This window comes from Bos mutus, chromosome 12 (assembly GCF_027580195.1).
Source record: "Bos mutus isolate GX-2022 chromosome 12, NWIPB_WYAK_1.1, whole genome shotgun sequence".
Taxonomy (NCBI): Eukaryota; Metazoa; Chordata; class Mammalia; order Artiodactyla; family Bovidae; genus Bos; species Bos mutus.
In genome coordinates this window covers 35666201-35681628 of record NC_091628.1, presented here as the reverse complement: position 1 = coordinate 35681628, position 15428 = coordinate 35666201, and the positions used below count along the sequence as shown (strand labels likewise).

The 15428-nt window shown below is 50.5% G+C and overlaps 1 protein-coding gene across 1 annotated transcript in view; it reads left to right on the top strand.

The window, feature by feature from the left end:
- IL17D (interleukin 17D) overlaps positions 1–15377 on the top strand; it is a 29677-nt gene extending 14300 nt beyond the window's left edge. The window contains exon 3 of the mRNA XM_070380550.1: positions 14952–15377. Within this exon, the coding sequence (XP_070236651.1) occupies positions 14952–15234 (283 nt within the window). The 3' untranslated portion in view covers positions 15235–15377. The remainder of the gene's footprint in view (positions 1–14951) is intronic.
- The last annotated feature ends 51 nt before the right edge of the window (positions 15378–15428 follow it).

Genomic DNA, 15428 nt, shown 5'->3' with positions numbered 1-15428 from the left:
TTGTTTTCTTCTGTTTCTTTGCGTTGAAGAAGGCCTTCTTGTCTCTCCTTGCTGTTCTCGGGAACTCTGCATTTAGTTGGGTGTACCTTTCCCTTTCTCCCTTGCTTTTCGCTTCTCTTCTTTCCTCTATTTGTAAGGCCTCCTCAAAGAACCACTTTGCCTTCTTGCATTTCTTTTTCTTTGGGATGGTTTCGTTCGCTGCCTCCTGTACAGTATCATGGACCTATGCCCATAGTCTTCAGGCATTCTGTTTACTAAATCTAATCCCGTGAATCTATTCCCTATCTCCACTGCATATTCATAGGGGATTTGATTTAAGTTGTACTTGACTGGCCTATTGGGTTTCCCTAGTGGTTTTGCTATGAGAAGCTTATGATAAGAGTCATAGTCAACTCCAGGTCTTGTTTTTGCTGACTGTAATCAGTCTGATTTTGGTATTGACCATCTGGTGATGTTCATGTGTAGAGTCATCTTTTGTGTTGTTGAAAAAGTGTGTTTGCTATGATCAGTGCGTTCTCTTGGCGGAATCCTGTTAGCCTTTGCCCTGCTTCATTTTGTACTCCCAAGGCCAAACTTGCCTGTTACTCCAGGTGTTTTTTGACTCTCTACTTTTGCATTCCATTTTCTTTTTTTGGTGTTAGTTCTAGAAGGTCTTGTAGATCTTCATAGAAGTGTTCAACTTCAGCTGCTTCACCATTAGTGATTGGGGCATAGACTTGGATTACTGTGATGTTGAATGGTTTACCTTGGATACGAACTGAGATCATTCTGTCATTTTCAAGGTTGAACCCAAGTACTGAATTTCGGACTCTTGTGTTGATTATGAGGGCTACTCCATTTCTTCTAAGAGATTCTTGCCCATAGTAGTAGATATAACGGTCATCTGTATTAAATTCACCCATTCTCGTCCATGTTAGTTCGCTGATTCCTAAGATCTCAGTGTTTACTCTTGCCATCTCCTGCTTGACCACGTCCAGTTTACCTTGATTCATAGACCTAACATTCCAGGTTCCTATGCAATACTGTTCTTTACAGTATCGAATTTTACTTTCACCACCAGACACATCTAGAACTGAGCGTCACTTCTGCTCTGGCCCAGCTGCTTCATTCTTTCTGAAGTTGTTAGTGGTTGTCCTCCCCTCTTCCCCAGTAGTACATTGGACGCCTTCTGACCATCTTTTGGTGTCATACCTTTTTGCCTTTTTACACAGTTCATGGTGTTCTCATGGCTAGTATACTGGAGTGGTTTGCCATTCCCTTCTCCAGTGAACCATGTTTTGTCAGAACTCTCCACCATGACCCATCCATCTTGGGTGGCCCTGCATGGCGTGGCTCAAAGCTTCATTTAGTTACGCAAGCCCCTTCATCACGGCAAGGCTGTGATCCATGAAGGGGAGCTACCTGAGCTGTTTGTATATTTTGGAGATTAATCCCTTGTTTGTTGCATTGTTTGGAAATATCTTCCCCCATTCTGTGGGTTGTTTATTGCTTCCTTTGCTGTGCATAAGCTTTTAAATTTAACTAGGTCCCTTTTGTTTATTTTTGTTATTATTTTCATTACTCTAGAAGGTGGATTCAAAAAGATACTACAAAAACAAAACAAAAACAAAAAGATACCGCTATGATTTATGTCAAAGAGTGTTTTTCCTGTGTTTTCCTCTACAAGTTTTATAGTATCTGGCCTTACATTTAGGTGTTTAATAATCCATATCTTTGTGTATGGAATTAGAGAATGTTCTAATTTAATTCTTTTACATGCTTTCCCAGCAGTGCTTATTGAACAGACTGTCTTTTCACCATTGTGTATTCTTGCCTCCTTTGTTGTAGATGAGTTGATCATAGGTGTGTGGGTCTATTTCTGGGTTCTCTGCCCTGTTCCATTGAGCTATATGTCTGTTTTTGTGCCAATACCATACTGTTTTGATTACAGTAGCTTTGTAGTATAGTCTGAAGTCAGGGAGTGTGATTATTACAGCTTTGTTTTTCTTTCTCAAGAGTAAGATCTTTTGTATTTCCATGTGAATTTTAAAAATTTCTTGTTCCAGTTCTATGAAAAATGCCATTGGGTAATTTGATAGGGATTGTATTGAATCTCTATATTGCCTTGGGTAGGTAGTACAGTTATCTAAAAAATACTCTTCCAATCCAAGAACATGTTCTGTCTTTCCATCTGTTTGTATCATCTTTTATTTCCTTCATCAGCATCTTATAGTTTTCAGAGTACAGGTTTTTTGCCTCCTTAGGTAGATTTACTCCTAGGTATTTTATTCTTTTTTGATGAGATGGTAAATGGGATTGTTTCTTGAATTTCTCTTTCTAATATTTTGTTTAGTTAGAATATCAGTCAGTTCAGTTGCTCAGTCATGTCTGACTCTTAGCGACCCCCTGGACTGCAGCTTGCCAGGCTTCCCTGTCCATCACCAACTCCTGGAGCTTGCTCAAACTCATGTACATTGAGTTGGTGATGCCATCCAACCATCTCCTTCTCTGTTGTCCCCTTCTCCTGCCTTCAATCTTTCCCAGCATCAGGGTCTTTTCTAATGAGTCAGTTCTTTGCATCATATGACCATAGTATTGGAGCTTTAGCATCAGTCCTTCCAATGAATATTCAGGACTGATTTCCTTTAGGATTGACTGGTTTGATCTTCTTGCAGTCCAAGGGACTCTCAAGAGTCTTCTCCAACACCACAGTTCAAAAGCATCAATTCTTTGGCACTCAGCTTTCTTTATAGTCCAACTATTTCACATCCATACATGACTATTGGAAAAACCATAGCTCTGACTAGATGGAGCTTTGTTGGCAAAGCATGTCTGTTTGTTAATATGCTGTCTAGATTTGTCATAGCTTTTCTTCCAAGGAGCAAGTGTCTTAATTTCATGGCTGCAGTCACCATCTGCAGTGATTTTGGAGCCCCCCAAAATAGTCTGTCACTGTTTCCATTGTTTCCCCATCTAGAGTATAGGAATGTATATTTTGTATCCTGAAAGTCTAAAAATTTTTTGTTTAGTTATTATTTTGTAAAATATTGGTTGTGCTGGGTCTTCATTGCTGCCCAGGCTTTTTCTCTAGTTGTGACGATGGGGCTACTCTGCAGTTGTGGTGTGTGGGCTTCTCATTGCGGTGGCTTCTCTTGTTGCGGAGTGAGGGCTCTGGGGTGCATGGGCTCAGTAGTTGTGGTTCCCGGGCTCTAGAGCACAGACTCAGGAGTTGTGGCCCTGAGGCATGTGGGATATTCCCAACCCAGGGAGTAAACATGCATCTCTTCCATTGGCAGGCCAATTTATTACCATTGAATCACCTGGGAAGCCCTGTATCCTGACACTTGACCAAATTCACGGAGTCTAGTAGTTTTCTGGTAGTGTCTTTAGGATTTTCTATGTATAGTATCTTGCTTCTGTGTATAGCCTGAGTGTCATTACCTTCAGTCATAGAGCATCTTTCCTGGTAGGTTCTGGTCTGTGTTATCAGTAGCTGCTCTGTAAATGTTTGTCATTTTGGTGTAAATGTTTGTCATTTTGGTGTGCCTGTGAGAGGACATGAGTTCGTGGTCTTCCTGCTCCACCATCATGGCCAAGCTCCAAAAAAAGGGGTTGGGCAAAGCATCTGAATTTTACAGTGGAAAGCAGAAAGGGAAATTTACCAGTCATGAGGAAAGAGCAGACACTGGAGAAACGGAGCTTCAGTGGGTCATGACAGCCGCCCATTTCCCAAGAGCCTTGGCTTGGCGGGAACCGTGCGCTCTCACAGGCTGCACGGAGGTCAGAGCCCTGGGACCCAGAGCCTGGGTGTACGGGGCGGGGGCCCAGCCAGGATGCAGGTGCAGAGGCCACTGTTCCCCCGCTGTGCTCCCACCCATGGGCTCTTAGAAAAGCAACATTCAGCCTCCAGAATAGAAAAATATTTTCTCATTTACTTTGTGGCATCCTGTTTATTTCTCTTAAGCTTAGAAACAAATATGACAAAAATAAAATCAGTGTGGTTGCTCAATAGATATTTTTAAGCTACACTGACATATTAAGGAACCTATTATAAGAACACAGGTTTATTAGGGTTTAAAGATACACATTGCTGTATTGACTCCCCAAAGATAAATACCCTCCAACACGCTGTGTAATTTTTACTTGTTTATATTCCTCAATTTTGGGTATAGTCTAAAGATAACTTTCCTTTGGGGTTTATATTTTTAGGCTTTGCTACTTTTCTTTGTTGATTCCTCCTGAATCTTTAAGTCACCACACCTACGTTTATTCTGTAGTAGACAAGCGCATGGATCAAGCAGCAGCTCGGGAATAAACGGAGGGAGAAAGCAGCAGAACAGGGAGGGGGGCGGACCAGCAGGGGAGGCCGAGGACCTGACAGGCGGGGTGGGGGCCGCCATCTGTGGGGCCGGGGGGATGAGCCTGCCTGGGGGACCTGCACGGGCGTCCCGGGGTTAGGGGGCGGCAGCAAAGTGGAATTTTCCCACGAGAACTCAGTTGGCTCTGCTCTCTGCACCCCAAACTCTGTGCAGGTAACTGGGGAGCAGGGGTGGAACACCAAAAGCTTTTGGAGGGGGTCACCCCTGTCCCAGCCAGGCCAGCAGGGTGCCCACAGGGGTCATCCTCATTCCCACGAGCCCCTCAGTGGGTGTTTGTTGATGTTGGTTTCAGGAGGTTGAAACAGGTGCTCTCTCCCCCAACCCCCACCCCCGACCCCACGTCAGCCGCCCTCCTCGCAGTGCCCCCTCGTGGAATCCACTGCCCAGGGCTATGCCCTGGACATCATTTTTTCTTCACTGTAAAAGAACTGTAAAATTGTAAATAATATTTTTTTTTTCGTATTTATTTGGCTGTGCGGGGTCTTAGTAGTGGCGTGTGGAGTCTAGTTCGACCAGGAATTGAACCCAGGTCCCCTGCACTGGGAGCATGGAGTCTTAGCCACTGGATCACCAGGGAAGTCCCGGTAAAAGAATATTAAGTAGAGTAGAGAGGTAAAGAGCCTGACGCTGGGGACAGCCCTCCCCTTTCTTAGTCTCCCTGCTTAGCTTTGTCTCTAAGACCTCCCTCCCCTAGTGCAGGGTCAGACCCGTGTTCAGGCACCTAGGGCACGGTGCCCATGGGCAGGAGTGGGGCTCCCAGGGGTGGCCGCTAGGGGGCAGCACCGGCCCACCCGCCCTCAGCCCTTGCGTCTTTGAACCTGGGGAGCCATGTCTCTGTCTCCTTTGCAAGTTCACTGCCGCCTGGGGCTGTTTCACTGTCCTAATGACTTAGAAAGGAAGCTTTCAGCCCTCACCGGGGTCTGTGTCTTGTCTACACATCGTCGCGGGCGCTGAGTCCTTTCTGTTACGAAGGGCAGGGAGGGAGGGAGAAGAGGGCCAGGCGGGTGGCCTCCAGCCACAGCATGTGACACATAGGGGTGGGGGCGGGCATCCTCAGACTCCGAGGTAGAGAAAGGACAAGCTCATTGTTGAAACCTGCTTGTTAAATGTTGGCGTGACTCCCTGGCATATTTTTACGGATAAATGACTTTAATAAGTCAAGATCCTATATCGTTTTTCTTTTTCTCCAAGCTTCTCAGAGCACAGCAGGCTTGGCTCCAGCCACCACTGTTTGAGAGTAAAAATACAAGTGCCACTGGGAGCCTTGTCACAGGGTGAGAGTGTTGTGCCTTAAAGGTTGTCTTCTCCGACTGCTGGGTCTTGCTCTACGTGGTTTCCTTGGGTGCATGACTGTTCCATGACGTAGTCACTTCTCAGATCCTGATGTCCGGATACAGTGTCTGTGCTCTTCAGGCCAACATGGGGCCGGGCGGGCAGAGGGTGGACAAACTCTTGGCATCCATCTTCCAGAGCCGCCTGGTGAGGCTTGGAGGAGGGCGGTGCGTGCGCTGCCCCCAGCTGACGAGGTCAGGGAGACGGTAACCTTCCAGAAGCTCCTCACGAGGGGGTGGCCTGCCCGCTCACCCCAGGGACAGCGCGAGAACATGGCTCCGACCCCAGATTCTGCTGCTTCCCTGGAGCCTCTGTGGCAAGAGTTCTGTTTTCCTTTGAAGAGACCTGCTGGCTGCCCAGAATGCGTGGCATCTGCCCCGAGGGAGGAGACGGCCAGGGACTTCTGGCTTACCTGGCCCCTTCTCTGTCCCTGGGCAGCTCTTGGTCCTCCAGTGTCTCCGGGCTCTTCCCTGACCTCCAGGTGGGCGCGTCTGCTGTGGCCTCAGTGGGTTCACCCTTTCCAAGACCCCCGGTGGTGGGGCTGAGCCCCGGGGAGCCTCCGGTCCCCCTGCAGGGATGGGAATGGGGACCAGCCTGGCGGGCAGAGAACCCCATGGGTCTGGCTCAGCTTCAGGATGGCAGCGTGGTGGCCTCGGCCTGGGGTGATTGACCCTGGCTGTCCTCACCGGCATGGGGCCAGGTGCTCCCAAGGGGTGGCCTCGGGGTCTGAGTGGGTCAGGCCTGCTGCCCTCCCCACGGCCCTCCCCTGGGATGCACCACCCAGGTTCCTGTCAGGCAGGGCCATGTCGAAGGCCTGTCTGGCTTGGCCTAAGTGCCGGTGCTGAGGTCTTCTGTCCCCTCGTCCCCTTCCCTCCCCCCAGCTGTGGGGCCTTTTCCACAGAGAACCACAGACCCCATCTTGGTGCTTCGTGGCCTCAGACCTGGGCCTGGTGCCCTCCGCTTGGCTGGGCAGGATTGTCTAGGGGGCTTTCAGGCCTGGCCCTGGGCTGAGCTCCAAGCCCTGGGGAGGGCTCAACTGCCTGGCTATGTCTGGCAGTCTCAGCACCACTCTGTCCATGCTGGGTTAGCAGTGGCCTTGAGCTCTAGTTAGACTCCTCGGCTGGGGTGTCCCAGCGGGTGGTGGGGGGCATCCTGAGATGGAAGTGTATCGGAAAACGCTCCCCACCTCTGAGGTGCCTGGGGCTACAGCCCAGCTGGGGGGCTTCTGTCCTGGGCCTCCTGGTGGCTAGAGGGCTGAGCTCCTGGGTGTGGCCTGAAGGGTGAGAAGTCAGGGCTGTCGCAGGCCCCACGTCACCATGCGCTTCTGGAAACCAGTTTGGAAGCCTGGTTTCTGCCCCAGTTGCACCCATGCAGGAGACGTTCCGGCTCTTGGGAAGGGAACATGCCCCCTAAACTTCCCCAAGGGCCACTGCTGTTACTAGCTGTTACCTTGATGGCTGGTGGGAGGTCCCCCTGTCCTTCCCCATGACGGTCTAGGCTATTCTGGGCCCTTTTCTGTCTGTGTGAATTTTAGGGTCAGCTTGCCAAGTTTTAAAAGAGATTGACAAGAACTGCACGACTTGACAGATTACTTTGGGCAGAGTCTCTGATACCTTGGAACCTCGGGATTACAGGCATCTTTTTTAAGCAGAAAACATTGATAAAAATGTAACTTTATCAGTCCTGCCTTCAGGAAGCTGGGGGACCTCCACTTTGCCGAGAACCAGTGGGAGTGACGTGCCCCTCTTGCTGGTTGGTATCCAGGTCAGAATGAAATTGTAGGTTCAGGACCCTCATTCCAGGCCACCCCTTTAAGAAAGTCTGTTGACCTTGAGATCTGGGGACCCTGGGCTGTTGAGGCCACTTCCTCCAGTGCTTGTGGCGGAGGGCCTTTCCCCACTTCTTCCCGGCTTTGAGGTCTGGGGTCTTGAGACTGACTGCTGTGAAAGAGACGACCCCACAGCCTCTGTTGTTTGTGGACTAGTTTGTGTTTTGCAAAGAGGGAGGGTGGGTTTGTGCACTGACTCGGCAGCTCTGTCCTCGACCTGCTCACCGTCCTCATGAGCTGCTTCAAATTGTTTCCTATGGTCTGGGGCCCGGCGGCTTTTCCTGGCCCTGCCGTCACCCACATTCCTCTGGGCTCGGTTTCCATCCCCTCCTCACGTCCTTTGTTCCTGGATTAAGCCGGCCAGCTGTCGCTGCCTCCGGCCAAGCTTCACATGTGGGTCCCAGCAGAGGAGACCTGGCCCGGTTCCCGTTACCCTAGGCGGGCGCGCACGCAGAGCAGCTCTGTGGTATGTCCTTGTTGGTGACAGGGACAACCCCTCTGGTGGCTCTTGATGGCAGTGTTCTTCACAAAGTGCTCCAGTCAAGAGTCTTTCTGGGATCTTAAGGCAGGAGGTTGCGGGGGATCCGCTTGAAAGTGCATCTGTTCTGTGTCCCGAGGCATCTGGGTCCCTCCCCTCTCCCCGCTGTGGTCCCCACAGGCCCCCTGGTGCTGGGTGCCATGGCATGGATGCGTGGTGCCCCTCCCTTGGCAGCATCTCTGTGTTTTGAGAGAAACCCTGGCCATGAACCCAGATGCTACATGATGGGCGGGGGTCTTGTCCAAGCGCCTTGGCCAGCGCGTCCCCAAGGCCGACTGGTGGGAGAGGGGTGGATATTTTTAGTCGGATGAGGCTTCTGACCCGTCGCTGCATCCAAGCAGCCGTCAGGTCCCCTAGCCAGTGACACGGGGACTGTCACCCGTGTCAAAAGAGAAACCCCAGCTGCGAAAGGGATCTTTGTGCCCCAAGGTCAGACTTAGGTCACAAATGTGGAAGCTGTGCAGGGCCTCTGCCAGGCCAGTTCTGTCCCTCCCGTGGCGGTGTCCACACTGCCTGAGCACCCCCGTGTCGCCCTGAGCCTGTCTGCCACTCACAGCCCTTCGTGGCTCCAAGGGACGGAACTCCAGACTCTGCTCTGGGCTTCAGGGCTCCTGCCACCTCACAGATTTCTTACAGGTCCCTGCCCCACTGCACACACATGTGCACCCACACATGCACGGCCATTCCCCCAGGTGTGCTGCTCCCTGCCCAGCAGTTCTCTGTCCTCACCTCACTGCTAGGCCTCCCTCGGGGCCTGCGCGGAATGTCCTGACCCCTGGCTGACAGTGTCAGGTTCAGAGGCACATGGTCACTGTGTGTGTGTGTGTGTAGGCACGCGTGCATGTGTACACACTCACAAGTTTGGTAGTTTATCTAACAGGTAAGGACTCTTAACAAAACCACAGTACCATTAATACACCTCAAAGTGAATACTTCCTTAATATCTTCAAATAGTCTGGTTCAGATTTTCTTGTCTCATATTTTTAAAACTTAAAAATTTTTCTCTTATTATTTAATCCTATGCTTTGAAATAATTTCAAAGTAACAGAAAAACCTGTGAAACTAGCACGAGGAAATCCCCGTGCCCTCTGCCCAGACATCAGCATCACCGCTCAGCACGATGAGGACGCGTGTGAAGGCGGTGCTGGGTTCCGGGACGGGCAGAGGGTCCTGGCGGTGCCTCTTTACTGCCTGGGGTCCAGCCTTGGGGCAGCTCAGGGCCCTCAGTCTGTGACGGTCCCTCCATCCTTTGTCGTGGCACTTTGTGACACTCTAAAACAATGCTGGAGTGTTGTTTTGTTGAATGTCCCTCTCTAAGGGTTTGATGTTTTTTAAGCAATCATATAATTTCTCATCCAAATGAAAACACTTGTTAATTGGGACTCGGTTCCTTACTGCACCCGACTCATCTGGAGGTGTAAACCAGGTCAGCAATGCTCGGGCACTTAGTCTCTCTGCTCAGGCTCTTAGTTTGTTGAGATATAATCGACAGGTTGTGTTAGTTACAGTTGTACAGTATAATGATTCAATATCTGCATATGTAACAAATGATCACCATGATAAATCACTATCTCCTAGAGTTTGCGCAAACTCATATGCATTGAGTTGTTGATGGTATCCAACCATCACATCCTCTGTTGCCTCCTCCTCCTCCTCCCTTCAGTCTTTCCCAGCATCAGGGTCTTTTCCAGTGAGTTGGCTTTTCCCATCAGGTGGCCAAAGGATTGGAGCTTCAGCATCAGTCCTTTCAATGAATATTTAGGGTTGATTTCCTTTAGAATGGCTTCCCTGGTAGTTCAGCTGGTAAAGAATCCGCCTCCAATGCAGGAGACCCTGGTTCAATTCCTGGGTTGGGAAGATCTGCGGAGAAGGGACAGGCTACCCACTCCAGTATTCTTGGGCTTCCCTTGTGGCTCAGCAGGTAAAGAATCCACCTGCAATGCAGGAGACCTGGTTTTGATCCCTGGGTTGGGAAGGTCCCCTGGAGAAGGGAAAGGCTTTACCCACACCAGTATTTTTTTTTTAATTAATTTATTTTAATTGGAGGCTAATTACAATATGGTAATGGTTTTTGCCATACATTGGCATGAATCAGCCATGGGTGTGCATGTGTCCCCCATCCTGAACCCCCCTCCCACCTCCCTCCCCATCCTATCCCTCAGGGTTGTCCCAGCACAACAGCCCTGAGACCCCTGTTTCATGCATCAAACCTGGACTGGCGATCTATTTCACATATGGTAATATACATGTTTCAATGCTGTTCTCTCAAATCATCCCACCCTCACCTTCTCCCAGAGTCCAAAAGTCTGTTTTTTATCTGTGTCTCTTGCTCTCTCACATATAGGGTCATCTTTACCATTTTTCTAAATTCCATATATATGTGTAAATATACTGTATTGGTGTTTTTCTTTCTGACTTACTTCACTCTGTATAATAGGCTCCAGTTTCATCCACCTCATTAGAACTGATGCATCCTTTTTAATAGCTGAATAATATTGCATTGTGTATATGTACCACGCCTTTCTTACTATTTGCGGGTGGACATCTAGGTTGCTTCCATGTCCTGGCTATTATAAACAGTGCTGCGATGAACATTGGGGTACACGTGTCTCTTTCAGTTCTGGTTTCCTTAGTGTGTATGCCCAGCAGTGGGATTGCTGGGTCATAAGGCAGTTCTATTTCCAGTTTTTTAAGGAATCTCCACACTGTTCTCCATAGTGGCTGTACTAGTTTGCATTCCCACCAACAGTGTAATAGGGTTCCCTTTTCTCCACACCCTCTCCAGCATTTATTGTTTGTAGACTTTTGGATAGCAGCCATTCTGACTGGCGTGGGATGGTACCTCATTGTGGTTTTGACTTGCATTTCTCTGATAATGAGTGATGTTGAGCATCTTTTCATGTGTTTGTTAGCCATCTGTATGTCTTCTTTGGAGAAATGTCTGTTTAGTTCTTTGGACCCATTTTTTGATTGGGTCGTTTATTTTTCTGGTATTGAGCTGCATGAGCTGCTTGTATAGTTTTTAGATTAATTGTCAGTTGCTTCGTTTGCTATTATTTTCTCCCATTCTGAAGGCTGTCTTTTCACCTTGCTTACAGTTTCCTTTGTTGTGCAAAAGCTTTTAAGTTTATTAGGTCCCATTTGTTTATTCTTGCTTTTATTTCCATTACCCTGGGAGGTAGGTCATAGAGGATCCTGCTGTGATTTATGTCGGAGAGTGTTTTGCCTGTTTTCCTCTAGGCCACTCCAGTATTCTGGCCTGGAGAATTCCACTGGACTCGACTGAGCGACTTTCTCTTTCCTTTAGGATTAACTGGTTTGACCTCCTGGCTGTCCAAGGGACTCCTAAGAGTTTACTGTCTTGGCAACTCTTAAATATGCCACAGCATCGTTAACTAGTCCTCAAGCTGTGCTGTGCATCCCCACAGCTTATAACCAGAACTTTGTACCATGGACGCCCTGTACCGTTTTGCCCACCCTCCACTCCCTGCCCTGGCAAACACTGGTCAGTTCTCTGTGTCTATGATTGTGTTTTGTTTAGATGTCACATATAAGTGGGATCACACGGTGTTTATCGTCCTCTCTGACTTCACTTAGCATAATGCCTTCAAGTTCTATCCATGTTGTTGCAAATGGCACGATTTCATTCTTGATCATGGCTGAACGATACTCCATTGTATATATACTGCGTCTTCTCTGTCCATTCATCCACTGGCGGTCACTTAGGTTGTTGCCATGTCTTGGCTGTTGTAAATAATGCTGCAGTGATCATATGTCTTTAAAGGTGGTGTTTGTTTGCATTGGATAAATACCCAGCAGTGAAATTGCTCTATTATATAGTAGTTCTATTGTTACTTTTTTGAGGAATCTCCGTATTATTTTCCACAGTGTCTGCACCAATTTACACTCCCACCAAGTGTACACAAAGGTTCCCTTTTCTCTGTGTCCTCAGCAATAGTTATTTCTTGTCTTTCTGATGACTGCTATTCTTTCAGATATAGGTGACATCTCATTGTGGTTTTAATTTGCATTTGTCTAATAATTAGTGATGGTGGACATCTGTCCATGTGCCTGTTGGACATCTGTATGTCTTCTTTGGGAAAATGTCTGTTTAGGTCTTGTGCCCATTTTTAAATCACATTTTTATTTTTTGGTTTTGAGTTACACGAGTTCTTTGTGTATCTTGTGTATTATCCCCTTATATATGGTTTGCAAATATTTTCTCCTGTTCAGCGGGCTGCCTTTTCATTTTGCTGGTGGTTTCTCAAGGCTCTTTTTTTTTTTTTTTTTCAAGGCTCTTTTAATATTTAATTGCCCTGCCTCTTTTCCCTCTTGGAATGAAACCTGTTGAGTTTCTCTCTACACTTCCATGAATGATCTTATTTAACTACTATTCATGTGCTAATAATGTAAAAATCTCCCTCTTCAGCTAAGATCTCTCCTGGGCTCCAGCCTGTCTTCCACTCTGTACCCCGAGGGACCTAAACTCCAGGAGACTGGGTCACTTCTTCCTTTAACACCCTGCTGCCTTCAGGGTCAGACCCTCCACTGAGGGCTCCAGCTGCACCAGTTCTCCTGGGTGGCCCCTCCTAACTGACGTGGTCCCAAGTCTAGGCTCTGACCTCTGCCCAGAGGCCCTTCCTCTCCTCCACCTGGACCAATCCACCCGGGCTCCGCTTTGCCAGGAAGCCGCTCGTGCTGCCATGGCTGGGTTAACTGTTTCTTTGTACATTTACCCCGGAGAGAGTGAGTCCTTGGACAACAGATGACTGTATTATTTCATTTGTATTCCTACTGCCTGAAACATCCCTGGCACTCAGGTGTTTGTTGAATGTGAGCGGAGATATTATAATACATTTCTTGTCCTTCTAATGCTAAGTTAAGGTGTGAATGACAGGAAGCTGAGGGGTCGAGTCAGACCCACCCTCTCACCATCTGCTGTGCGGCACTGAGTGGGCTTTGGAGCAAGAGGGGACGACAGGTGCAGCCCTCACCTTTCCCTCCCAGGGGAAGGGGAGGAAAAGGTGCATTTATGTCTGAGAGGCCCCAGGTGTTGTAGGAATATGGGGAAAGTCAAGGTTAACTTTGACTAAGGCAATCTGAAAACTCTCTAAGATTCTGACTTGCACTGGACCTTAAGAAATGAGATTAGTATGGGGGAGAGTTCATTAACCTTGAGCAAAGCTCAGCCGTGGCCCCCACCAGGCGTCCCACTACGGGACCGGGCAGTCTGCCCAAGCTCAGGGAGGTATGCGTCAGGAGCAGGTTGTGGAGGCCTTTGGAGGCAAAATGGAGGAGCTGATGTTCTTCCTGACGTGACCCCCACTCCTGCCTGGAGGCGTTCCGGGGGGTCTGTGCCCTCATTGAAGGATGGGAATGAGGTGGTTCAGGGCTTGGAGAGTTGGAAAGGTAAAGCTCTTGCAAAGGCAGGGCTGACGGTAAGTGATGAAAAGCTCGTAACATGTTACCAGCCCTGTGTGTGCACACTGGACAGGCTCGGTGTGGATCTGAGGTCCTGGGGCAGACAGGGGTGTTTGCCAGCCGGCCCTGCCGCCCTCCTCCTGCTCAACTCAACAGATTTCTGCCCCCACCCCCTACAGCAATGAGAAGAGAATTGGGGCGGGGGACGGTCCACGCCTGAATTGGCTCTCCCTCTCCATTGCGATGCCTGTCTTGGTCACCTGACCTTATCCCCACATCCATGTGGTGGCCAAGGACTCGGATATGTCCCTCTGGGCAGTGAGGCGCTTGGGGGCAGGTGCGTGGTCCCTGAGTTTAAGCACACCCCTCCTTCCTTGGGGCCACAGATCACCCCACACAGACCGTCCTAGCTCTTTCCTGCTAAGTGGCTTGTACTCAGCGTCATCAGGTGGACTTGTTGCTGCCAAGATGCCATTTCTGGGTCTTCCTGCTCAGTCATCTGCTCCATCAGTGTCTAAAGATGCTGAACCCAAAGGAGGAAGCGAGCCATGGACCTTCCCTCAAGTCAGGGGCCATGGCTGCCCCCAGGCTGTGGGCAGTTAGCCTGGCTGACATGGTCTCCTGCCTCCAACGCTGACAGCCGGTCAGGTTCCACCTCCCCACCCTGTCAACTGTCACGTGTCTTCCCGCACCTGTGCTTCCATAACTGGTTGTGTGAAGGTCCTGCTTAGCTGGACACTTCTTAATTCAGCTGCTGCCCGGAAGTCCCAGGCACTGCAGGCCAGGGAAGACCAGTCCAGAGAGGTCCCCTTGGGCTGATCTCGTTTGGTTCATTTCTGTCCTGTGCTCCCGTGGGGCTAGCATTCCGGGGCCTTCCCGGGTGTGACCGGCATACAGTGTGTCCCCCATGAGGTCAAAGGTCACAGCTGTGACTCTTGAGACTAAAGGGTCACAAGGGATCGGCTCTAGAAGAGGGCAGATGAACAGTGATGAGAGTCTGGGGTCATGGCAACCTTGTGACGTGGGGGATGTTAGGGAGGAGTGCTGGTCCCCACTAGTGACTTCCGGGTTTCAGGGAGGTGTGGTCAGAGTCCGCCGGCGGCTGTAGGCCCGCCGTGGGCTGCTGACGCTTTGGATTTGGCATCTGACCAGGAAGTAGGGTGACATGGAGGAACATGGAGTGGTCAGGTTTAGGGTCTCCTTCACTTTCCAAGTCCTGGCCTGCCCGCCCCCTCTCCGTGTCACTCAGCCCCTTCGCGTGGGCAGGGCGGTGGGTGGACCTTGATGGACAGAGGGACCTGGGTCTGGGCCTCCTGAACGGGTCTGGCGGTTCGGGGTGGGAGGCCACAGGACCCTTGGAGGAGCTGCAGGCTCCAGGCTGAGGAGGGGCATCTCCCTTTTCGGGGTGTGCGGTAGACTCCGGGCGTGGTTCAGGGAGCGTGGCCCGGGCCCCAGCGCCGCCCTCTCCCCGCAGGATCTCCTACGACCCGGGCCGCTTCCCGCGGTACCTGCCCGAGGCCTACTGCCTGTGCCGGGGCTGCCTGACCGGGCCACGCGGGGAGGAGGACGTGCGCCTGCGCAGCGCCCCAGTGCTCGTGCCCGCGGTGGTCCTGCGCCGCACCCCGGGCTGCGCAGGCGGTCGCGCCGTCTACGTCGAGGAGTATGTCACTGTGCCCGTGGGCTGCACCTGCGTGCCCGGGCCGGACAAGGATGCGGACGCCGCCAACTCCAGCCTGGACAAGTCGGCCCGGCCCTGACCGCCCACCCGGGACCCCGGGCCCGAGGAAACGTGCCCAGCGGTGGACAGGACCGGACTGGATCCTGTGGTGGGCTGCCCCGGACTTCCTCGAGCAGGAGCGCAGGGCGGCCGGAAGGTGATGGGGACTGGGAAGGGTGGCCTGCCTCGCCCCCCAGGACCACGGGAGGGGTGAGCCTCAGAGGACAGACCGAT